The sequence below is a fragment of the Athene cunicularia genome, assembly GCF_003259725.1.
Source record: "Athene cunicularia isolate RWA chromosome Z unlocalized genomic scaffold, athCun1 chrZ_part3, whole genome shotgun sequence".
In the NCBI taxonomy this organism is placed as follows: domain Eukaryota; kingdom Metazoa; phylum Chordata; class Aves; order Strigiformes; family Strigidae; genus Athene; species Athene cunicularia.
Window position 1 is genome coordinate 10,311,326 of NW_020799144.1, and position 27,086 is coordinate 10,338,411.

Below are 27,086 nucleotides of genomic sequence, written 5' to 3' on the forward strand. Positions count from 1 at the left end.
CAACATCCCCCAAATCCAATTTCCCTGCTTAAGAGAAACATTTTTGAGCCCTTCAACTGCTATTATCTTTTATATTGATGACATGGGTATTTCATAGGTAGCCTGTCTCAAGTTGATTTCAATATGTATTGGTCTAATAGGAAAAAAAAAAAAACAAACCAAAACAAACCAAGAATGGAACATGGATAACAGTAACAGAAAGAGAATACAAAATGAGTGAAAAAAAACCCAATCTGAAGCCTGAAGGAATTATTAAACTTCTAGATAAAATAAAGTCAGTACAAAGAAGTAGGAAAAATTGCCAAAAAACAGGAGGTGGCAACAATTAACTGCATTATGCTAGTACTTTCTTCAGTGCTGGTTGGTAGCTGCTGAAGTGGAATAAAAATACTCATGAAAAATGTATGCTGTTTGTTTACCTCTTGGTTTGTTTCCTTTTGAACTTCCCCTCAGAAAAATCACAGGGCCCAAGAGCAAGTGCGTTGAAGGCACAGATCATGCGTCTACAAAATTCAGCTCCATTTGCCAGCCTAACACAGTCACCGCAGCCTTCCACAAGTTACTTAATTCGTCTTTTCCTGCCAGTAAAAGGAAAATAAGGCTGCTTGTCTACTTTGTAACAGCACTGTAATATTACAGTGATTATTGGAAAAAAAGGTTTGTTAACAATTTTGAAATAGTAACTCTCCACATCCCAAGTTCTGTCAGGGGAATTTCAACTATTAAGTCTCCTAAACAAACAAAGCAGAAGAATGCAGGATATCTTATGTTTAATTCTTGTTATGTATTATTGGTGCATAATCTCCACGAGCACTATTAATTTAATGACAGACAATGAAGAGATTTAAATTAAGCAGTCAGCCATGGTAAATGCTTGCTAATATCAGTTTTGAGTGGAATGAAGTCCAGAGTTTCATTTTTGCAGATGTATATGCAATCCTTCTTAAATTGTAGATGGGGTACATTTGCTTCTGTGACCATGTTAGTACAGCAAGTGAAGAAACTTTGTTATAGCACAAATGATACGCTGGGTTTGAACATGCTGTCCGGTAGCCTTACGAGGCATTTTCATGAGCATTTTCCTTTGGCTATAGCATTATTTCTTATTTGGCTCACCTGGCATTATTCCTTTACTATAAAAGTCTGCCACGCAAGGTACTGCCAGGCACTGGCAATCATAGGTTATTATCTCTTTTTGTTTAGCAACGTTGTTCAGCATTAGAAATTAAGAGTAATCAAAAACTAAAGTGGAAGAAATAGAGTTAGAATTACTGTGAATTTACCAGGATCTGAACCATACTAAGGAGGATTTGTGAAACTGAATGTGCATCGTGTTAATTCTATCAGTCCGAGAGCTGTAATAGTACCTTTTTTCTGAAGAGTGCTGCCTGTACTGTTTGACTGATCAGTGGGTTCTGAACAAAGCTGTTTCTTGGGACCAAGCAACAGGATGAAGAGATGAAAATGACCTTTTAGACACTGCAGTTCACCACTTGGCTGTTCAGTTTAGTTGCAAAAGTTCCAACCAACAAAGATCCTACAACAGTATTTTACTCTCAAAAATTATCCATATGTGAAAATATGTATATATTAATATATTCAGAATAAACCAAACTGATCTGATGACATCTGTTTGAAGTGTATAAACATCTAAGGAGTGACACAAGGAACAGGACTATTAATGCAGAGATGACATGGAAACCTGAGGCATTTATTCAGAGTAGAGGCAAGAGAAGGAAGAGAAAGGAGAGAAACCCCCATGTTGGGACCTCTTGTCAAGTAATTTTAGAACGACAGCAAAGGCATTTCTCTTGATAAAGAGGCACTCATTGCAACTTACTGAAATGTTCTGGCAACAAGACTGGAGATGACCAAGCTGATACCAGATGCTGTAAGAATATACCATGAATCTGATCTGCTCTGCAGACAGACTAAAAGGGAAACAGACATAGAAAACTGATATTAGCCCAAATTTGTGAACAGCAGAGCCAGGATTAGAATCCACCTCCAGTAGGTACAATATCCTATCTACATAGAGATATATTGTATTTCTATTAGCAATTATGTATGGATACTAACAGTTTTTAAAAGTTAAGCATTTTAGACCTTAACTAACACAAAGAGTTACTTATGCTCTTCATGAGGAAGCCAGCAAGTCCTGACAGGGGATATTCAGGTCAACCATTCATTATTTTTAACAATATGTAATTACTTAACATTGTATATGTCCAGTTTAAGGTCCATAGATAATATTGCCTGACTGCAACACTCTAACTGTATGGCTAAAGCCTATACTCTTTAAAAATGACCACTAGTGTTGAGATCCTACTTACTGGATGTTCTTGGTTTTTACAGGGGCTCACAATTTTAAATAAAGTAAATGGATCTGAATACATGGAAACTGTGGCTTAGTTTTCTGAAAACTTCCAGTCATGGCAACTCCTTCGTGAACTTCAGTGCAAAATTAGGCCCCGTATCTGCCATTTTTTATATGAACTATGTCTTAAACCTGATGATTCTTCCCTAGGAAAAGTCAGAGAGACAGTAACAAAGCTAAAATTAGAAATCAGAGGTTGTAGCTTCCAAGGCAATGCACATTACGTGACATTTTTTCAATACCACAGGCATTTTCTGTTAGCAAAAATGGCTTACAGAATATATTCCACAATGTAAAATTCTTCCTTCAAAACTCAGGGTTGGATGACCACATGGTTACTTACCAAACTTCAAACCCCCAACACTGAAGAGAAACAGTGAAGAACAACATAAGAAATTAATTCTGATGATTAAGTAATGACTATAACGTCACAAATTGTAGTTATAATGGCACCACCCAAGCTATGCAACTGCTTTCAAACATAATACATGCAGTCGAAACAGTAGTCTGTGGAGGGACCATAATCTGCTCAAAGCACATTACAGTTAATCATTCTCCAGAATACCTTTGTGAAACAAAAATTTGCTTACACATACCTAATGTTGAAAACTACAGACTTAGACGGAACATTTAATTGTTCACAAAGAGTAGCAAAATTTATCTTTAAATATGAATCATGGTATGTATTTGAGGAACTCAGCTGCTAAGAGCCAGAATCTAGAAAATGGAATTTTAAGAACTAAGAGAAATGGTTTACCTCAGGGATATTTCAGTAAAAAGCTTTGGCCCTTGTGAGCTCTCCAGACCCAGCAAATTACAAGCACATTTAGGTTGGCACAGTTGGAGAACATCACATTACAACCAGCTGGAGAAAAGCACCATTTGCATATGGAGGCTCTCCACCAAGCAGTATGGTCTCCAAGCTGATGGGGTAGCCCTTGTTTACTCTGAATGCAATGGGGGAAACTGTCCCGGCGGGGCGGTGGCGGCTCGGCAGCGCGGGGCGGGCCGGGAGGACAAGTGGGGTGGATTAGCTCAGATCTGCTCGTCACTCTTTTCTGGGGTAGTTTAAGAAAGAAAGAAAGAAAGGGAGGTGTGCTGCACAGGTGCCAGCAGCCTGGTAGCTCGTTACAGCTGGTAATTTCCTAAAGCACACAGGTCTGCTTGGAACGTATGTGGGTACGACGCTCTCGTTACGTGCCTTTACCGCAGTCTTGCAGTCCGTCATCGGCCGAGAGACGGGAACTGCAGAAACATTCGCAGTGTCTGTTTTCCACGTTTCCTTTTGACATTAGGTAGCACAGAGTAATGGGTGCTTAGGTTAGCTGCCGTTGAGAAGAGCGTATTTTCAAGTGCTACATAAATAATTTCATGGCAGACAGGGTGAGGCCGTCATTTAGAGACGGAACCTTAAAAATAACATTGCATCAGGTTCTGTGTCCTTTGTATTTCTTGTTAAGAAAAGGTGTGATCTGGTTGTAGTAGTTAACAGAGGATTTGTATGTGGTACTGCAGTGATGCCCAAAGTCTAGAAACACGTTGAAACAGCTGTATTTACAATACATCCTCTTTGAAAGGGAGGGAAAAGTAAAATGGCCAGATTATCTTGAGAGTTTTTTGGAGGGAGGCATTTGAGGGGTTAGGAAAGGGTTCATCTGAAGCGTACAGTAACCCCTGAAGCCACATTGTTGGGCCATAGCTGTACTGCTGGCATGAGCAGGAACTCGGCCATCATGAAGGCTCTGTGTCCGCAAACATGAGAGCTGCTAAGCTTTTGTGGAGCCATTCAGTTCTCCAAGGAAACGGTGTTAGGAAGTAGTCCACAAATGGATTCAGGCTTCTGGTGGCCGATTGGACTGTACTGCTAAGGAAATATGTCAGAACTGCGGTACTTTGTCCAGCTCTGCGCTCCCCAGTACAAGAAAGATAATGCCATACTGGAGCAAGTGCAGTTAAGGGCCACTTAGATGATTAAGGCTGTCTGATGTAGGAGGCAAGGCTGAGAGAGCTGGCACTCTTCAGCCTGGAGAAGAGTCCGTGGGATCCTACAATTGTGTATAAATGCCTGATGGGAGGGAATAAAGAAGGTGGAGCCAGGCTTTTTTCAGTACTGTGCAGTGAAAGCACAAGAAGCAATGAGCACAAACATACATACATATTTTCATTTAAACAGAAGAAAAATTATTGCTGCAATGGTAATTGAACACTGAAACAGGTTCCCTAGAGAGGTTGTGGCATCTCCATCCTTGGAGGTAATCAATACACAACTGGAAATGATCCTGAGCAGCCTGCTCTAGTTGACCCTACTGTGAGCAGGGGGATTGGACTAGACAATCTCCAGACGTCCCTTTCAACCTCAGCCGTTCTGTGTATCTGTGATTCTCTAACGTACTTGAAGAAAGATGTCTTTGTTTACTTAAAGAAACAGTGTTTTTTTCCCCAGTGCTTTGTTATTTTAGTGTTCAATTGCTACAGATCAGTGAAAGTTTTAAGTGTTCATTTCATCTGTCAGTACTAACATTTAGTTTACTCTGCAGATGTCCTTCAGCGTGGCAGGTGAAGAGGACTTCTTTTTGGAAGAAACCAAATTCAAGCAGTACTGTGAAGAATTTGTTAAACATTCACTGCAGATAGGAGATGGTTGGGAGTGGAAAACTAGCAAGGTAAAATACATAATCATGGTGTCAGTTTTTAGATACCCTTGCTGGCCTTTTTTGAGCTATTGACAACCACCACAAGCTGGAACATCCTTTAAGGAGGGCTTACAACATGTGACATAAACGGCATTTTACACATCTGGTCCCAAGAACAAAATGGTGCATAGGTGGTTTACATGAAGATTGAGGCCAGTACATGTACTGAATAAGGTTTATGAATCCAGAAACAGCTGCTGGGATGCCCTTGTCCAGCTTGTTCTTTAACAATGGGGGTAGGATTACCTGGATGATTTCTGTTTTGAATAAAAAATGTCTCTTAATATGTTATGCAGTCTTCATTTTCAGAATTCCCACTGATGGGGAAATGGTCATAGCTCTCAACAATGAATGGTTAGCTATGCTTAAAATTGAATTATTAAAAAAAAAAAACAAAACAAACCTGTTGCTTTTAATCTTGTCTACCTAGCTTCATCTACCAGCCTGTGGAAGCTGTACCTTGTCTGCTAAGCTGAGGACCTTTTTTTATCAAAACTCTCCTTGTTTTGATACGTTATGTTCAGATCAATTAATCCCCTAACCTTGTCAGTGTAAAACGAAAACTAGTTGAGCTCCCTGACTATTTGACGTCCTCTCTAATATTTTAATTAGTCTGGTGGATCTCCCCTGAATCTTTACCAGTATATAATAATCCTTTTTCAACTGTGGGCGGAACTAGACGATAAATGTTGTATTACTGTGAAATTCAAACCATCCTACTCCAGGTGAGTGGTTGTGGTTATGTAGCCAATGATCACTGTAATGCTTTAAGCTGAAAGAGCACATAGTCTTGTTCTAGATGTGTGACTTAATATTTTGTATTAAAATACATGTCAGCTGTATACAGCAACCAGAAGGATCTGTCTGTATTAATGATCAATCCTCATTATTTGCTGCTTCCCCATAACTTTCAGACCTCACCAATAATAATTACATGTTGTTTCTAGGCCATTAATCAAAATTTAAATAGTGTGGGGCCAAGACTAGTCCTACAGGACCCCATTAGAATCACTTCTTTTATGATGATTCCCCATTTTTTAAAGTTAGATTCAAGATCTGTGAATTAATCATTTTTTCATCCTTTAGTAGATGTCAGATTAGTTTGGGATTATTTTAGTTTTTTAATTTCTGTTTGTGGAATCAGCACTTTTGTGGAAGTCTGAGCATATATTGATATGACTTGTATGTTTATCTACCAAACATGTCTTTTTTAGTTACCTTGACAGAATCTATTTTTCTTAAAAAGTAATTACATTTACCGTATATATTTATTTACTGAATTCTGTATGATGTCTTTGTTGTTTTGCTTAGGATATGTCAAGCTAAGATGTACATAGTTACACACATATACAAAATAGCCAGTATATAAACATACATTGATACACGCTGGCTTTAACAATGCCTAATGATAGCCACTTCATGCCAATATCCTGCTTAACCACTGCTAAAGTAAAAACTTTGTAAGTTGTGGTTTACGGCTACATAATTTGTATTTGTTCTGTAATAACAACAGAAATATTTTAAATATTTGCTTTTGCTACTTTGAATGCTTCTGTTATTTTCCATCTAATAATAATAAATCCACACTATTCTAGGATTTCTTTTTTCTACACTTTTGAATGGTGGGCAGTGTAGGTTTTCATGTTCTCTTGCTTCTCTGGCCAAGTAATGGATGGTTTTGGATACCATTATTATTATTATCTATTTCTTCTTTCTGCTGTAGAAAATTTACTGCTTTTTTTTTTTTTTTTTTTTTTTTACTTTAATGGCCTTAGTGGTTTCCCATGCTTTCATAAGTTTTGGGGAGAAGAATCGTGCTTGTACTATTTTGAAATGCAACAAGTTCTGGAGTAATTGTATGCCATCATTTCTCATTTCTACATCAGTAATTGTACATTAGCATTTGTAACCCTTTCGTCACAGATGAAATGACATTTCAGTAAGAAGCAGGATCTTGGCCTTAGATGCATTCTGTTTAGAAGTTTTTTAAAAGAGTGCAAATATTAGCCAAGTGTTACAATGCACCCTTTCTTACAGGCAACCATTTGAAACTTTAGATTTCAGTCCAAGGCTATATTTGTGAGGATTTATTCAACAAAGAAAGATGCTCTGAGCCTCTGTTGGGAATTTAATACATGGGTCAAAGTTTGAACTTTCTGTAAAATAAGAAGCTTTGCTGGAAATGGCAGAATGAGATAGATTTTTGTTCTCACATATAAAAAAATTGTAAGAGGTTTTTTTTTTTTAATGGACCAAGTTGGCGACTGCGATTTCATTGTGTGATAAAAACCTGGCCATTGAGACCATCCATTTATAGTGTGTAGTCTGGAAAGGAAGTTTTTCGTTAACAAGATGTCTCATTGTCTTTTTCCTTTTTTTACCAATATATGTGTGGTGGGTAGTTTGGGCACTCTTAATTTTGCTGATGTAATGCACTTGGATCCCGTTCCTCATTCCATACTTATGTGAATAGACCCATTGATAGCAATAAGACCACACAAGAAAACCAGGCTTGTAGAACTGTGTTCTTGTGTTCCTGTGCTTTCTGCAGAGATTAAATTTAGATGATGAAATACTCATTGTTTTTGTGGAGCTGGCTCTTGTGGCATAACTCACATGGTCCAAGCAGAACCCTGTATTTATAGCTGTAAGTGAAATGTTATAAACTATGTTGTTTGTTTTTTTTTTTTGGTGTGTGTGTTTGTTGTTTTTGGTTTTTTTTGTTTTTTTCCAAGAAGAAAGATGTAAAAAAGCCATGAGCACCTCTACTGTAGGACCTGATGGAGCTAAACTTGGATGCTGTTATTAGGGATGTATAGTTGAATCTTGGCTGTGAAGGCTGCCCCCTGCTTGCTTTCTGCTTTATGTTGGTTTCATATTTAGTTAGGTTAATCTAGGCAATCTTATCAAAGGCTATATCAGTTCATTTTTGCTTATGCTACTCACAAGATAGTTGCAGTAGAAATGGAGTCCGTTTCCACGTTAATGAGATCAAAGTCTTACTAGAGTATTGATTTGTTTATAGGGGCAGAAGTGTACAAAACACGCAACACTACAGAGAGTGCAACAGGAGGGAATCCTCTTTCCTGCCACCTCTCCTGTAGCCTCTGACATACAGCTATCAAATACAGAGGCTGCTAATGCCAGGTTTCCAGCTTATCCATAGCTGTTTTTCCATGGCACTCACTTACTACAGAATGCAAATGCTGTGGAGCTTGACTCCTTTCTGCTGACAGGAAGAACTGGTTCGGGGAGGTGAACGCCATATCCAGCCCTTCTCTGGCAAAGCTCATTGTGCCTTGGGGCATTTTACCTCTGTGGGTGGCTGTCATACTTTCCTTGCTGTCTTAGGGGGATAAATACCAGCGCAAGTAGCCTTACTCCTTCCTCTCACAGGAAGCTCCATACGGAGATTTGAGAGTGTTCAGAGTGAGAGAACTGGTTTTTGTACCACCAAGTTAGGCTTAATTTTTCTGTCACTGTTGTCCTCTGCATGCTTGATTCTTCACTGCACAGGATGCAGTTGGTTCTGCAGCCAGGACATCCAGCCAAGTTTGGCGGATTCATGCTTTTGATGAAATTTAGTGAGAAAATAAGGCATGCAGTAGGAGAAGTAACAAGCAAGGTAATTGCTCATAGTATGATTCATGCTTAAAAATTCATGGACAAAAATACATGTAGAGAGCATTATAAGTTTTTATGTGTGAAACTTGATAAGAACAATGTAAACGAATAGCCCATAGCAGATTCTGTAGGTACACATATTCTGCAGTGTCATTGAAAAAGAACTAGTGTGTCAGAGTAAAGCCCATGTTGATTTAAAGGTCAGAATACGTGAAATAAACTGTGTTAGCAATAACAGATTAACCAAGGAGTTAAATTATAGTTAAATTTGCAGCCTTGTCAAGCAATTTAATGCTACGTTAATGAATTTTGTAGAAAGACTGTTTTGAATAGAATCCTTTTTCATCAGATGTCGTGCATATGCTTTCTGTGTTTGTCTAAAATAAAACATAATGAAACAGCTAATAAAACCCCAATTTATTTGTTTCCTTTGAGAAATAAGTTCTTAACATGCAACTACTGTTCTTTGTGCTCTGTATACTCTTTCTCCTTTCAGAGTGTATGTTTTTCCAGTGATCCGTTATTAAACTTTTTCTCTCCTCTTGCTTCTAATTGAAAAAAAATAATGTTTATGTATGTGTGCAGGTAGTCAGGTCAGCAAGGGGGGAAAGCTCCTAAAACCATTTGCCTCTCTGAAACTGCACAAGGGCCTTTTACAACAGTAGACCATGTAGCCTGGGAAGCAGAATGATAAAAAGGGAAAAGGGAGAAGGTACAGCTTGCTCTGTTTTCTCTTACATTTGACCCTCAGAGGTGATCAAGGGAAGGGAACAAATTGTGACTCTGCACACGTAAGTTCTGAAGTGCTTTTTTGGTTTTTTTTTTTTCAGGACTTTATGAAAGTTAGAGGGGGAACAGAGAAAAAATAAACCTGTCTAGCCAAGAATTGGAAGTTTATACTGGTGTGAAAGCATTTCTTGAAATAGATAGGTGAGGATTGTTAGTAGTCATCTCTTCATGATCGTAGTGCACTGTCTTCCAGTTCTTTGGCACTCATCTCGATCCCCCGGTACTAGTTGTCTTATTCAGTTAATAGCTATATTAAATTTTAATTTCACTGTTCAGGTCCTTGACTTCCTTTAACACCAAGAACTAGTGTAAACTACCTATGAGAAGGTGCTGAAAAGCAGTGCAGTCATTGGTGCCTGTAAAAGGACTTGGACCTTACGCCTAAATACCATGCTCTGATTATTTTTTAGAACAGTGATGACATTTAGGATTTTGGTTACAGAAATTTTTTTTCTTTCTCGTTTTCTGAACACAGGACCTTGGTGATGGTTATCTTAGTAAAACACACTTCCAAGTAAGAAATAGAAACATCGCACCACATCTCAAGGAGAGAAACAATGATAACATTGAACAAACGTTATTTACAGGTGTTGAAGTAAGTACACATTTTAGACTTTTTTGGTTATAAAATAAATCATAAGCAGGATTTAAAAAAATACTATACTGTTAAATTAAGTCCCTCCAGAAGGATTTCAAATCTTAAATTACCAGTGGCTTTTAATTATTCTTCTTATAGTTGTTCTCATTCAGGAGTACAGATACATGGGTGATGAAAATCGGGAGGGAATGGAAAGGCTCCAGCATCTTTTATGTATGTATTTTCCTCATGGAAGGATAATATTTCTTTGCACATTCATTCATTAAAAATAAGGAAGCTGGGTTTTTTTGGTGGAAAAAAGATTAAGTATCAAGATTTAGTTATCTTAGAGGTAAATATTAATTAAAAAATAAAACTTTTTGTTTAATTTTAATTTGAAGTTATATTTACTGAATAAATCAGTTGTGTGTAAGAATTTTGTGTTCAGTGTATACTTTTCTGCCGTGGAACTAACTTAAAATACTGTGTAATTTTTTTGAAACTGGTGGTGGGAAATAAAATAATTCAGTGTTCTTGAAGGAGAATAAACTACTTTCTTCCAGAAAATGAAGACCATTCATTAAACTCAGAGTGAACTGATCTGAATAATTATTTGCTTGTTTGATTCTGCATTAGACCTCCAGACTACTGACTAATCAAGATATAAACAGTAGAAATTCACTCCCTTGTTGTTACCATAAATATGAAAAGAAATCTTGGATTATAATTGACTGAAAATGGTGTGTTCTATGTATTATAAACTGTTGAATAGATGGACATGGTATATTTTCCAGTTACCTTTTTCGGCTTTTTTTTTTTTTTTTTTTTTTTTCTCATTAAGACTCTGGTACAGGGTCTGAAATGAGTATTCTGTTGGGCTGGTTTCTGAAGGAAATGGCACTTAAAACAACCATTCTGTTTGTTAGTCTGTGATGTAGACGTTTCTGCTGATTTCTGAGTTCACTCACATGTTTCAGCTGTATTTTAAAGAGGGGTAGATATCAAAAAGTATGTGGTTCTTTAAAATTTTGTGAAAGCAGACAGCTGGCTAGATGAAAATGACTTTTACTGGCAGGTAGAAGTCTGATCTTTATGTTCTGTTTGGCTAGTTGGTGTGAGTACAGGACTGGACTAAAGCATCACCTTGGTCCCTCAGATTGCCATGGGAACAGCAAGGGTTCACATGACCCAAGTAAGCTGGAGACAAGACATGGTTCTGTTACCACCAAGACAATTCATTCAATTCACTGAAATAAAAGAGAAATTTTACAACTGTTGCTGATACACCAGCTTTGATATGAATCCATATAATCTTTAGAATCATTACATTGCATTTGTTTGATAAATATCAATTACAAGCATAGTATGTAAGCCATCTGAAGGGTAGCTGAAGCATTTCTTTTCATTTGAATTCTAGTCTTTCTTGAAATGACGGCCAATATCTGTGCTTCAGAGATTGTTACTTAATTGTTACTATGACAGTGTTTGTATACTTCAGTCCTGACTTGTAAGAACAGATTACTGTTTATATTCAAAATTGGTTTTGACAATTGTGACTTTTTTTTTTATAATGAATCAGGTCTTCATTACAGATTGTATTTTGAAAGAACATCTTGTGAAAAGCTATTGAGTCCTTCTTCTGGAGAGAAGTGTCAACTATAGGAAAAGTGTCACAACATAAAAAAGGCTTCAGAGTCTGTAACGTACTGAAACAGAGTTTAATATACTGAAATGTAATAATAAACATTTTTTAATATACTGAAATACGATTTCAGGATAAACTTTATTGTTTATCAGGATACTAATATTAATAATTAGCTATTGAAATATTGTAAAGATTTCTATTTTGAATCACAGGAATGTCTAGATTGGAAGGGACCTTGAACATTAGCTGGTCCTCTTTGAGAAGGAGCCCTTGTTCATGTTGTATAGTAGCAGTAAAGATGAAGATTGAATCAAGAGAGAGGTCTTAGAAAATTACATAGGTAATAAGACATAAGAAAAAAATTGAAATTCTGTCCAAAATATGTACTGCTTAACAGAGATTATGTCAGATTTATATTCTTCATTGAACTGAAGGGTAACCAGGCTGTTAAAGTTACTTAATCTAGAAAATGGGAGAAGCACACCAGTAAGTTGGAAAATGAAATTTGCTATGGATACATAAAGTAAAAATATATATATTTAACACTGAGAAGAAAGAGAAGTGGTGACTGTAGAGGGGATAAATTTGCTCAAGCACAGCAGTGTATGTATAAGATGCATGTTCTTTTCCACAGATGTCGAATGCAAGAGTCCTATTGGCACTGTTCTAACAGTCTGTTATTTAAAGAGGTTTTGTTTTTGTAAAAATACATGTTGCACCCATAAAATCACATGGTGTTATGGAGTTAAATGTAATTGCTTTCAAGAAGTTGTTGAAATGGCTTGTATTGGGAATAGCGTGGCCAGCAGGGACAGGGAAGGGATCTGACCCCTGTACTCAGTGCTGGTGAGGCCGCACCTCGATGACTGGGTTCAGTTTTGGGCCCCTCACTCCAAAAAGGACATCGAGTGACTCGAGCGTGTCCAGAGAAGGGCAACGGAGCTGGTGCAGGGTCTGGAGCACAGGTCTGCTGGGGAGCGGCTGAGGGAACTGGGGGTGTTTAGTCTGGAGAAGAGGAGTCTGAGGGGAGACCTCATCACCCTCTACAACTACCTGAAAGAAAGCTGCAGAGAACTGGGTTTGACCCTCTTTAGCCTAGTAGTAAGCAACAGGACAAGAGGGAATGGCCTCAAGTTGCACCAGGGAAAGTTTAGACTAGATATTAGGAAGCATTTCTTTCCAGAAGGGGTTGTTGTGTGTTGGAATGGGCTGCCCAGGGAGGTGATGGAGTCCCCATCCCTGGAGGGGTTTAAGAGTCGGGTCAATTTAGAGCTCAAGGATACGCTGTAGTTGGGAACTGTCAGTGCTAGGTCAATGGTTGGACTAGATGATCTCCAGGGTCCTTTCCAACCTAGATGATTCTGTGATTCTGTGAAATACATTCATATGAATAGAGTTCACAAAAGTTGTGATCTTGGTAGAACTTGGAAAGGTTTCCACTGATTATACACATTCAATATTTAGTGTTTTTTTCCTTAGAAAATTTATAAATTTTGTTTTTAAATATTTCAAGTCTAAAGGAGCTATAGATAAGAATTTTCATTTATTTTGGTGAAAATGTGGTCATTGTCTGATAGTTGCATATTTCACAATTTTCAGTTTCACAATTATAGTTATCATCTAGAATTTCCTATATTGTATCTGTACTATTTGTGTCTTATTGAGGTATTTCCATCTGTCAGTAGTTTGATCTCCTTCAAGGCATGGTAGGAGGGATGATGCATAGTTTTATGTAAGATAATTAACTAGGAACAATGAGAAAGGAAAATTAGAGGAATTCAAGTCCACGTAATCACTCCATTCTTAGGAACAGCCAGTGTTGACAAAAAGACAAGCTAAAAAATGTACTGTGGTATATGACAGGGCATAAGAAACCACAAGCTTTTCCTCTCTTGTTCCTGGGAACCCAGTCCAGTTATTACAAGTAGAATGTTGGTTTTGGCAGGCAAGGTGAAAATAAAGAGAAAAATTAGAAGACATTTTTGAACCTGTGTGGAAGTACAGGAAAATTATCCATAGTGAGAATTTAACTCCTATTTAAGTAATTGAACCAAAGACACATCAGGGAAGAAGTGACGTTGATTAAATCAGTGAGTATATGTTGTTGTAACTAAGAGTACAGTCAGGATGTTGAAACTGCAGAGAAGCACAATTATTACTGTTCTGTTCATTTTTAATGTGTGAAATCATTATACTAAAGTATAATGATACCACACAGAAAAAAGTAACTTCATTCAAATAGGAAATCAATTATCAGTTATCACAGTATCAAAAATGTACTAGTCTTATGGGATCTCCAGGGAACCTGATCAAATGCTTTTAAAAGTTTATTTCAGCTCATTAGTCATGCGGACAGTTAATGTTTCCAACTTTCCACCTCATTGTCTGGTATCTAAATATTTGGTGCCTTCCCGGTGAAGGAGTGATGAATAACTATGTATTCTGGTCTTTTCTGCAGAGCAGTCTGTATTATGTGGTGTGCTTGATTCAATTTATACAAGTTGTGTTTTCATCTGAAAACCAAGAATAAAATTGTGTGTGGGTTTCTTTCTGCTTATTTTAGATATCTGCAATATAGAGCTTGTCACTTAAATCTTTGTTTCAGCCTGAGGAGGTAAAAAAACATTTTTGGGTATAAATCAGTCAACCTATTTTAGGTGTCTTCTCTAGGAGAAGATGAGTCTAAAAGTGTCTGGTTTTCTTCACTGATGATCAAGGGGATGGTTAACCTAGACATAGATGTCTGCATTTTGTCATGTGAACCTCATACAGCAAAATACAGATCTAAGTTCACTGAAAGCAGTAGTAGTTTTTGCTGGTGACTTCACTGGGGCCAAGATTTCACTTTGACAGTAAGGTTTATACTTAGTTGAGGACTGTGTTTTGTAAAGTCGGAACTCAAAAAAACCCCCTCGTTGGAGCAACAGACATTGGCTTAATCTTTGATTGAAATCCTGACACCTTGAGGCTGGAGTGCTCCTGCAGTGGAACACTGTGGCCTGTGTGATAGTGGGAGTCAGAACAGGCAGTTCACATAAAGAATCTGCACATGCTGGCACGCCAAAGTACCACCCTGTTTTGGGGTGGTGGTGGTGTGAGTTGCTGTATTCTGTCTCCTGCTGGAACTTGTTACTTGCACAGAGGTTCCTATATCGCAGGTGTTGTGAGGTAGTAGAGATGAGCTGATGGGCAGGGAGTTGCTGTAATGGGAGGCAGCCTGCTCTGTAGGACCAGCCGTGATAAGCAGAAGCCATGATCAGGTTTGGGAACCACTGTGCTGCACTGCAGCAAGTTGGTGAGTTATCTAGTATGAAGCAGGTTTTCCATTTTCTGTAACTTCAAGACTTCTGCCATGGACATAATAGTTAATTGATGGTTTCTTCAGCTCATTGGCAAGCCTACAGAATTCAGGCTGTCTCCTTGTTATCCTTTCGCGTGTCAGTGAACCTTTGATATCTGCCAGTTTCCAGACTCACTTGCTAATTCCTGAGCTGTTTTAGGCAGCAGAGGAACTGCCTTATGAACTCACATGAGGACTGTATAGGGTGTTGGAAACTGTGAGAAGTCTCACAGCTTTAAGTGGTTACAGTATAAGTGCTGTGAGTTGGATTTTACTGTTTATATTGAAACAACTATTAACACAAGCTTAAATGAAGGTAAATGTAGAAAAAGGGGATGCACAGACACTGTGAAGCAAGGTATCCGAAGGCAGGTATCCATAAATACTAGTATCTACTTTGAGCACTTGAAAAAAGTCTTTCTTTTTATACTTGGCAGTAACTGAGTTGTCAAGGCATTTATCCAATCAGATACTTGGGGATCCTGTTTTGTCCAGACCCTAGCTTTCCTTTTGCCATCTCACTAGAAAAGGATTGAGAATGTTACTTTTGAATGCCATTCTCTGATTTGTAGGTTTAGTTTAATAAAGATGTTTGCTTTAGAGTCCATATTGGTAAACAGAAACTACTAATGACATTGTGACTAACCATAAACAAACTTTTGACCGAGTTTGTGGACGACACCCTTCTAACCAGTGAGATCAGATTCAGTCCCTGGGATAAGAGCTGAAGAGTTCATAAATCTTACAGAGTATCTTCCAATTCAATAAAAATAGCACAGGATGCAAAACAAGGAATTAATACAAACAAACGGTGCCATTTAAAAAATTTTAAGTTGCAATTTTTCTGGTTAAATTTTTATTGAATCAGTTGTTGTCTTTCTGTGCTGTCCTGACTTTATGCCAGATGAGTGTCATCTATACTTTTCCACAGACAGCATAAATCTTGTGTAACCACCATACTGTGTTCTGTCTAATTCAACAACAATCTTCAGTGTATATTCTTTCTTGATCCAAATCAGATCTGTTCTGCCAAGAGATCTGTCAGGGTCTGTATCAATAGAACATGAAATTGTGTCTTCTTTTGTGTAACTTCATTTATATGTGGAAAAAAGTTTAATATATTTCTGTGTTGTCAATCTTATATTACCCAGATTTATAAGAGATTTCATGTAAGTTCTTCGCAAGGTCTTCACTGAAACTAGGTGCAGTGATGACCAGCTGTGGGAAGTAATAAGTTTGATGCACTTAACCTGGGCCTGGTTTTGAGGGATATTGTGGCACTGTATAAGATATCTTAACTGTATAAGGCAGTAGCTTCTGCTTCCACTGAAGCTGGACTACTACCTTTCTTTATTTGTGGGTTTTTTTCCCTTCTTCAATCATCCTTCCTTCTTCCAGTCTAAGTAAATCACAGTGAACAGAATGGTTTTGAAACTATTCAAATGCTACAAAGTCATATTCCACTTACTTTTAGTCCAGGTAGCCAACTGCACTGAAATGATACCTTTCATTCTAGATTTTAGTATTTATCATTAGCTGTATCCAACTCCAGTTTTTGTTAAGTGCTATGTAGACACGTTTTAAGCAAGGGAAGAACAATTACATCTATTATTATGTGAATTGTTGATAATGTGAAAAATCATGTACAAAATCCAAAATGAAGATAGTCTTCCTGCCTCAAAGAGCTTATATTCTAAAAGACTAAAGTAGGAAAATCTGGATTCACTTTATGCATTCTTCTTGTTTATTATTCAAATAGCTCAAGGGAAGCAGTAACTTGGAGTAATAATTCTCTGTGTGTGGTTTGTGTCATCTCATCTGGGTATTGCAGAAGTGAGTCAGCGTGGAGCCATTTCTGAAGCTAGAGCCATTGCTACTTTGTGAAGGAGTGGGTAGGTTGGGAATGTTGAAAGTCGGTTAATACCTGATGATGCCTTTGGAAAATGAGCACTGAGCTTCACAAACGTGTTAAGTTTTGTGTTTACTTTCACACCTTTGCTGGTAGTTGTTCATTAGTGTTAGTGAAGATCTACCTGATGGAGGATGTGGAAATGAGTCTGGTGTCTTTCTTAAATTTCATACGACCATGTGATTTGCAGTTCAGCTGTGCTGTTCAGTTTATAACAACTAGAAAGCTACAACTCTTAGTAATTACTAATAATTTATTCTCTAAACAAATCCAGTATTTTTAGAATTAAGAGCAACTCTTTTTTCTGTGCAAAAGTAAACAAGATGACCTCAGTGTAAACATTTGCATAACCACAGTATTTGTTGGATGGTTAAAAAATGTGAAGGGAAAACTCAGCAAACAGCACTTAAGGAGAAAAATGTAAATACATTTAATGGAATCCAGCACTCACTGCAGAAAATAGGGTGCCTATAGAGGGAGAAAATCAAGTATTTTCATACTCACCTAAAACATCAGTTTGTAATGAATGATCCAAGCTAAGAGCAGTTCAGTGGCTCAGAAACAGGTGAGTTTGTCCCTAGTCTTTCACATAGTTTCCTCGTTGCTCTTGAGAAGGGAAGTAAACCATGCTGCATCAGTATTCAGCCCCAGAATACGGTCCCTTGAAAAACTGATGTTGGGAAGCCTTGGTAGATTTGATAGGAAGTACATACTCTAATTTTGGTTTGTCTCAGATCTGCTCAGACCCTTTTCATCACTCTTGGCTTCCTATCCCAATTCCATTAGGTCTCTGAGGACTGAGCTCTTCCTTTGGTGCTGCCGCCAGCCTTAACTTGGGCCACAGGACATGTTTGTGCCCCATAATTCTGTGTTGGCCAGGCCAGTGTTTGGCCCAATCTGCCAAATTGCATTAATGCTTCATTGTCCACCATATGTACCATAAACATTTTCAAATGCAAGGTCACAGAAAGGAAACACAAATTGTTGGTGGAAACCTGTGAAAAATAAATCAAGAAACCACTTATTCTAAGGAGATCTAAAGTGTGTTGCAAAATGCAGCGAAGATGCTTGTGATTTTGCTTAAAAATGTATTAATCTGAAAATGGAATTAGTCTTTATTGAACCACAAGAAAATGTTCTGGTGTGGATTTTATTAACTGTGTTCTACATGAAAAGGCTTGGCAGGAGAATGACATTGTTTAGAAATATCAAGGCTGGAAGAAACTTCAGTGTAGATATTACACCCCTTACTTGAGTTGGAGAAACCTCAATAAAGAAAGAATGCTGTGGTGACAGAAGTCATTTGAATCCCAGATAAGTCCTGCTTCTGGACTCTGTCACTGATGGCATGTCTCAGTCTTCATGGAAGGGGCTAAATGCTTCTGCTCCTGTAGACTTCTGAGACATGGGAAGTTTTTGTCTCCTACGCACAGACCTTTCTAGATAATTTTCTGTGTGTCACTTTGGTATCCTGGCAAATCTTGTTAACAGTAGTTACATTTAGTTTACAACAGCTTTGATGACATTCTGTTGGCTTGACTATCATTGTGGGTGGTGGGACTCTGATCTTAATTCTCTACCTTATGCATTTTTTGATTGCTGTTCTGTTTTACCCGGTACAATATGCTTAATAAGTTTTCACAAACCTTAGAAATTATGTCAAAGAAAATACATAAACTAATTATGAAGCTTTTGAGAGAACTAAAGCAGCACATTCTATGACCTCCAAAAATGATTTCTTTTTAGTTTACATGTTAGCACAGAGTAATTTCAATTTGTATACGCTATCTTAGTATTCAGAGTTGTCGCTTAATATTAGCAAATAAATGCTACATCAAACACAGGAAAAGATGCTCTAATTTAAATTTGGTAACTGAATGTGACAGTTTACTTAAGAGTTACCATGGTTGAAGGCATGGTGTAATCCCAGCAGAATGTCTTCCTTCTGCAGTAAATAAACATGCATTTCCTATGGAACACACATTGAAACTATGGTAAGTGAGGATAGCTTTCCCAGAATCCGAACTGTGAGAGACTAGTAATACCACTAACAAAAGTATTTGTAAGCTCCCTCACTTGGCCTCATGATCCTGTATTACAGATATGAAAAAGAAATATTGTTATTTTGTTTCCATTTAGTGCATTTTTTTCATGACATCTAGAAGGTTGTTTCTAAAACTATATATATGTGTGGTTTTAGTGCATCTAGACCAAAAAAACCAACCCAGACTGAAGTATTTGAACTTTTAAAATTCTTCAGGTTAAAATTTCATTAAACAATTTTAAAATGTGATTTAATTTCATAAATGTACAGTCTGTGTTTTTTCACATGTTCCTTTTTAATAAATTGTCATTATTATGAGATTCTAAAAAATAATTTTAAAAAATGGTGCCAGAGTGGATGTCAGCAGCAATTGTCTTTGCCCTGTAAATTATGCTGACTAATTTACCTTAAAACTGTGTGTAATTACATATACAGCAGAAGTATCAGAGAGAACATAGGCCACACATTCAGATAGTTTACCTACCTGGGCTGTGGGTTTCCCACCTCAGTTTGCCAGGGTAATGTCTTTTTTTACAAGGCTTGGTGACTTTTTCATCAGATGTTTTGATAGCCACATGTTCAAAATGCCTTGATATCTGGGCAAAAGATCCCAAGATTCTAAATGCTGCAATTTCATTAGTGGAAGAGCTTGTGGGAAATTAAAATCTGGTTTTCTGTTTTCAATTTAAAAAGATTAGTAGTCTTAGTAAGGAAAACTGTTATAAAGAGATATTTCTTATTTGTCGTGTTACTATTTTTAAAAAAATTGTTCACAATACAGTGGTTTGTTGTTACAATGTATTATTCCCCCCTCTGGTTTTTCCCTCCCCAAAAAGTTCAAACTGAGCTACCTTGAGTGGAAGAGACACTGAAGTGATGGGCATATTGGCAGTGTGTATGGTGGCACATGTGGCCACACCATGGCATCCTATTGTATTATTTAATATATTAAAACTAGTGTGTGTTGTAGCATAGTACCATTGTGGCATTTCCTGAGCAGTTCTGTACTTGGGGATGATGGGAATGAAGAGTCTGGTGGGGAGCATATCAGTAGGACAGAATGATTCTTCATCACATAAGAGCAAATAGATAACAAACACCTCCCTAGCGAAACCTCCCAAATCAGGAGTTGAAAGAGGCTTTACAGTGTTTTTACTCAGTATGACTCATAAATGGGGACAAGCATGTGTTTAAAAGCTCACTAGCATGCAAAAAGACCCACATACGTTACTCTGAATTTTACTTTCACAGTTTGCTTTATGTCTAAATTGCATTTTAAGATTATACATTTTAGGGTTCAATAGAACACATGATGCATATTGGTGGTAGTGGTTCAGAACTGATTAATCACTGAGATGGGCAAAATGCAAAAGGATTTTCCTCCAAGCATGTACATTGAAACTGACAGTGATGTTGTATATAATAGAAAGAAGATTAATGTTAAAATTCATAAAAATGGTTATTTGTGTGTGTTTGGAATAATCTGGCCTTAAGAAGGTAAAGGGAAGGGATTTTGGAGCAATAGAAATACTTTTAAAATTAATTGATACAGTATATATTTTGGTTTGGCCAGCATAGGGTATGGAGATAGCCACCTGATAAATGAGTAGCATTTTTGGAAGCCCGGGTTTTAACGTGTGCTTATGTTTTATGTCCCTGCATACGTCATAAGTTGGTGATGGTGGCAAATAGGGATGGAAGGAGTGAAGAAGAATGAGCCTTGCTCCCAGCACTCTGGGTGGCATTGCTGCACCAGCTTGTTGGGCGGTATATGCTGTGCCAGGTGTGGATTTGTTTGCTCCCTCCCAGAGTTGGCAAGGGAGTCCTGAGGGAGATTGCAACGCCCTAATCATAATTTCAACATTTGACTGCTCCAGGGGCAGCCTGATGATGTGCTGCCCTAACTTCAGCCAGAGCATTGTATCCAGACTATTTTTCAAATATTTGTGACATTTGCTCACAAACAAGAAACAGGACACTGTAGTATTTGTAAGTACTATTCTACCACAAAGGAGACAAAATCGCAATCTAGTCAATTGTTAGCATTTTACTTTTTATAGCAAACCCCAAAATACTTCATGTTGCCAGTCTTGCATATATGCCTGCCTCCGTTTCTTTTAAATTAAGTTGTACTGGGAGAGTATTATGCTCTAATTTTCTAGGGACAATGCTTATCTGTATTGGAGCAATGCCCTTATTTTGCCTAGGTGCCTGTATTTTGTAGCAGCGTTATATGATCAGTCTTTCAGTGTGCTTGGATGCACAGAATCACAGAATCATCAAGGTTGGAAAATACCTTGAGGATCATCCAGTCCAACCATTAACCTCACACTGACTGTTCCCAACTCCACCAGATCCCTCAGTGCTGTGTCAACCTGACTGTTCAACCCCTCCAGGGATGGGGACTCTACCACCTCCCTGGGCAGCCCATTCCAATGCCCGACAACCCCTTCTGCAAATAAATACTTCCTAAGAGCCAATCTAAAATTAATTGTCTGCAACACACAGGTCATGTTGGCTTAGAGTAAATATTGCAGAGAAGCATGGCTTCCTCAGAACCAGGCAAAATGGCCAAACTTCCACATGATGCTGCTGTGCAGAAAATTCATTGTTACTGTCTTTTAAGCTGTGATGAGAAACCGTAAGTTTTGTTTCCTCCCCAACACCATCTCATAATTACTGTCGCTGAATTGTTTGCATGGATCACTCTCAAGATACACAAAACAATCCTTTTTTATTGTAACAAAACTATTACAAAGAACAGTTACTATTTCCTACTCTGGTAAAAGATGCAGTCTCATACTTTTTTTCTTCATGCTAAATCTTTCTGTATCACAAATCTTATTTATTAGCCTTGTTATTTAAAAAGCAGCCACTGCTGGTCTTATGTTAATATTGTAAAGATAGCAATTTAGCTTTCATATTGAGGTCAGAATGTGGTGTTCCTCGAGGACATTATAGGGTTATACTGTGTAATCAGTGTGTGATTTTGAGGTCTAGTCCTTCCGAGATACAACTAAATAGCATTGAAGTTCATTGAGATTTAGGAAATTCCACTACAGGAAAATGTGTTCTAGAGTTAATGAAATGTTTTATTGTTAATAATAGCAATAACTTATCTTTCCTTACACAGACAAACACAGTGAGGAGACACTGCTTTCTTACCTTTTTTTTGAGTCAAGTCTTAGTATATGTCCTTTAAAAATGTGGCTATGAAAATAAGACTTGTTCCTACTGGAGTGGTACTTAACATGATACTACCAAAGCAGAGTGTTAAAATTTAGAACAAACATAATTATGAACACCCCAATTTCAAAATTACTATTCTAGTTTACAACAGAAATGAAATTGGTTCTTTGACTTCATATGAGATACAGGTGTTGTCCTGAATAAGTGAGACAGTGTATCTTTAATGTGTATCAGGTAACTTTTACTTGAATCCAGCTTGTTAATATTGTGTAATCTTTCTGCCCTGGTTTGCCAGGGACTCGTTCAGACATCGCTTAGACATGCTTATTGACAATTTAAATGAGGTACTCTCACTTCTACTATATACAAGATACTGAAAGCACATTCTAAGCAAAGGGAACTTGAACAAATGTTCATATATGTTTGGGGGCAGGAAAATACACTGCTTAGCATAAATGGATGTCTGTAACCAGGAGTATTTTGCTCAATAGGTAGCTTTCTCATGATGATCTGTGATGGTAGCAATGAAAATAAGTAATTTGAATTGACTCAAGCATTTTTTTACCATTTTTCTCGGTATTCTGGAAGAAGATGTAATGCCATATGCTAAATAATATTTAAGTTGCTTTCTTGAAATGAAAACAATGAATTGTGAAAACTCCTTGGGATCTTGAGATAGCCATTTCTGGGGGATAAGTGATAAACTAAGATGCAGAAAGGCAGACGGCTGTAGTATAGAAGAGAGAAAGCAGTGGCTTGTAAGAGATTGAAGACTTGTGCTGTAGGTAATAGATCATATTTTATCATATAAGCTTTGTGTCCATTTAGTGACTTTTGTAACACAATCATTAGTATTTATTTCCATCTATATTTTGTATTTTTCCCAATTTGATAGCTTGCCATTAAAATTTCTTTCCCACACAGCTGAACCTAGCTTGAAGACTGACAGGGCACAAAAAAACACCTTCAGAGGAAAGCACATTAAAAAGCTTAGAAATCACCAGAAAGTGTTAACGGCTCTGTTGGCTGTTACACAATGGGATGCAGGAATTGCAATAATGTTCTTCTTCCATCTGGTGCCTGCAAACTTGCTGTTTTCTGAGGCATTCATTGCTGTAGCAAACTGTTCATTTATTCATTCATGTGTAGTTGCCTTTTATTCTTTGGAAAAGATTTGGGTTGAAATCGTCTCAGTTCTTTGTTATAAAAGTGCTCAGTGTCAAACATATTACAAGAAGATGTCAGTCCAAATGCAAATATCATCAAATTTCAAAGCATCTCCGCATGTTGTATATATTTGGAATGTACTGTGAAGGTGTAGTCCCAGGAGTGAGGATCCTGACTGACAATACTCAAAGGAAAATCATGCAATCTCTGTGCCAAAATGTCTGTCTTAGAATGAAATTTCAATTTCCGTTTTAAATTTCCTGGCTTATGTTAGCTCACATCTCGGCCTTAAATTTTCCTCTTTTCTTAGCATCTCTGTAGTTATTTTCTTTGTTACATCTGGACTGGTTAATTTTCTGGAGTGAGAGATAGCTACTGTTTGGAAGGTGTCACTCTGAGAGAGAAGAATGGTTTCATGATCTAAAGGATGGGGAAGAGCTGGAGCTGGTGCTTTTTACTCCCAGTGGCAAAAGAAGACAACTTTCTTCTGGAATGGGCCTCCTCATTTCCTTGTATTGGCTACCAGTTCAGGCAATACTGGAGTTGCCAGTTTTGTCACTTTACTGCAGAGCAGGGACCGTCTAGGTCCTCATGAGGAATATCTGGAAGAAACATGGGCCTCAGCCTGCTGGCAGGATTAGTATTTACAGCTTTCATAGGAAAAGCTTCACAGTTCTGTTAGGAGGAAAGTCAGTGAAGACAGGGACAGGACACTTTCTTCTTATTGCCAGACCAGGAAATAAAGGAGTTGATACATAATTTCTGAGCACAAACCAGTCAAAAATGTCCAACTCTTGGTCCTCCCTGAACATCTGAAATAACTGTCCTGACATGGCAAGAGTCTTTGATGATGTGTTCATAGCAAGACAGGCTTGCCAGGTTAGCCATCACCTGTCTTACCTTCTGTTCTCCCAGAATTTAAATTAATCTCTTGAGTCCAGCAGTAGGGAGCATGTAAGTGAACTTATTAACAATTTTCATGAAAGTATTATAGGAATTCCTAGCATCCTGCCCATTTTAGTTAAATGTCATATAATAATATGCATCTATGCAAATCTTGTCTTGGTTTCAGAAAGTGTGAGTAACAAGGGGGTGAACTGAGACTGCACTGGAAACATTCATTTTGGTATATGGAAACTTTTAGGTGTTTTACTATGTAACTGTTGTCTTTTTCACCTTTTTCTTGAAGGATTTGGTGTTCTCTGTATTGATCTAACTATGGTAGTTCTTTTTGGAATTTGTCACTGTGTGTTGTATACCTATGTGCTACAGGTGCAGTGACTGAAATACTAAACAGCAGTTACTGGACTAGAGAACCCTTGTGAAGAAGGAGCAGTTTCCATCCACTCTTGGTATGTTACTTGTGGGAGAAAAAAATCAGTATTTCACAGAAAAGGTTCAATAAAGTGAAACCCTTGTGGTCTTATAGCTAATGAGGGAAGTTTGAAGAATAAGCTGTAACTGGTAGGATGGCAGTACTGCAGAAAAAAACTGGGAAGGTGTAAACAATGTACAGATATATAGCATTACAACCTGCACAGTAAATATGCTTATAAAAGTTTCTTTAAAATTGCACTGTGTGTTCTCCCTACAGTTTTAAACTGTTAACATCCTGGCTACTTTTTACAATTTGTTGATATAATAGGCTGATAATGTGCACATTTCTGTTTCAAACAATCAGCTACTGTGTTACGAGATCTCAAGTAAATAAATAGGAAATTTCATGTAAAGTGTAGTTTATGCTGAGGTCTTCTCTAATAGTTTTCAGTATTAAAGATATTTAGGATGAAAGCATAGCTCCAATAGGCAGTAATATGGAAAAGCCAGTGGTTGTGGGTAACAGTTTTTTGACTGATTTCCTTCGGAAATTACCTTAAGAGGTTATACTGTCTGTCTTTCCCCCCCAATGTATTTTCAAGCTGTTTGCTCAGGTCAGTCACATCTTGCAGAGATTATCCATATTCTGAAACTAAGTTCCCATTAAGCTTTGCAATACCATTTAGTGAGATGGAGAAGAAAGGCACTGGTAATAACTCGTGACTGATTTCCACCCAGGGCTGAAGAAGAGGCAAGGGAGGGATGGAAGCTGTAGTGAGATCTTGAGATTTATTTAGCCTGTGTCTACATTAGTACTGTGGTTCAGAGCAATAGTGTAGTTTTGGAGCAAACCCCCCAGCTGTCCCTGATTCCCCTAAGTGGTTGGTTTGGTACACATGAACTAAATTTCTTTTGGAGGAAACTAAACTAAGAGATTTGTTCCAAGTATGTACTTCATGGGCACCAACTCTCAATGGAGATATAAGGGTCCAAACCAATGACTGATTTTTATGTACAGCTTTGAACCACGTGTAGTTAATCTTTCAGTTCAGAGAATCAGGCTATGTCCAATCTGCAGTAAAATCTTGGAGCTCCATACACTGTAGGTTTTGGGGTCTCCACCAAGTATGAATGCCCTTGATCTATTCCTGTAGTGCTGTATTACTTGCTGATACAGGTGTAGCCCTAAGTGCCTTAATGTAGCAGCACTTGTGCCCAGTAAAATGGTCCTAAACTAAGGACCTAAGCTCCTGTGTAGTAAGTGGAGAGCAGTATGTTCTTTTGAGTATCTCTACATAAAGATCTTGTCTGCTTGAGTTTAGGCAGCAGTTATACAGACATACATGGTCTGCTTTCGGACACCTTCAAAGGCAGTTATTTCTTCACCAACTAAATTGAAACTTGAGCCCTGAATCTGAATTAATGATCTGAATTAAGTGTTTAGCTTAAGCAAACTGAATTCCATCTTCCAGCTTCATTAGTTCTTCAGCCTGTGAAATTTTTCTTTTCCCTCCTTTATGCACTGCTCAGTCAAATCCACACTTTTGAGATGTTAGCAGATAATACTGATCATGTTAGAAGCGAGGTGTTACAAGAATCAGTAAAACATGACTAACAGTCATCCCATTTTTGGCATCTGGACCATATGATTTTCAGCAATCTCTAGAAGCTAAGTGTAGGTTTCTGAACTGATGTACTTAGTGGTGAGTCCTTTACCTATCTTTACTGAAAGGTTCTGAGTACATTGTGCCTTATAAAATCAGGCCACATAGGCACTGAAATAGAAACCTGATAATGTAAATCCAAGTTTCTGATATTGAGGATTTTGTTCAAGATTTAGAAGCTAAGGCAGGGTTAATTGTCTTGAGTAGTTATGCAGGTTTGCATGAATGAACACAAGAGCAAGAAAAACCTAACTACGTGAAATCCTAAATCCCTGATAGGATGCATGGAATACATTTAAATGTATCTCATTTGTAGGATCCTTGTGCTTCAGCATAGTTGCAGGGTGTGTTTTAATGTATGTTTAACGTATGTTTAACTAGTCCAGTGACTAAAATGTAGAAATGCAGTTAAAGAATGATGGAGGAGAGTATGCAATCAGAATTTTGATCCTGTGGACTGGTTTTAGCTAGAATTATTTAGCTTTCAAAAATAAATATTACAACTGCAGACATTTAAACACAAATGTAAATGGTTAAAACTCATTAATTTCTAGTTTTTAAAGTATTTTTATTTGCTGTTTGTTGTTAGATGCTTATTTTCATGTTCTCCAGGTTTTTTCCTACATTTTGAAAGGGTAGAAACATGCTTGCCATTTAACATCAAAGACAGTTTTTGTGTAAACCATAACTGCACAAATTTGAATTCTGAGAAAAATATTAAACATTGGAAAGATCAGAATGCAAAAGGTCT

General features: G+C 37.5%; 1 protein-coding gene across 3 annotated transcripts in view; it reads left to right on the top strand.

Annotated features, from left to right (window-relative positions):
- The first annotated feature begins 4,907 nt into the window (after positions 1 to 4,907).
- Positions 4,908 to 27,086, top strand: part of ATG10 (autophagy related 10) — an 83,476-nt gene continuing 61,297 nt past the window's right edge. For all 3 annotated transcript variants that reach the window (XR_003400199.1, XM_026866641.1, XM_026866640.1), the window contains exons 1-2: positions 4,908 to 5,040; positions 9,959 to 10,078. Coding sequence is in view for 2 of the 3 variants with exons in the window: in XM_026866641.1 (XP_026722442.1) it covers positions 4,915 to 5,040; positions 9,959 to 10,078 (246 nt within the window). In the remaining variant the exon portion in view is untranslated. The remainder of the gene's footprint in view (positions 5,041 to 9,958; positions 10,079 to 27,086) is intronic.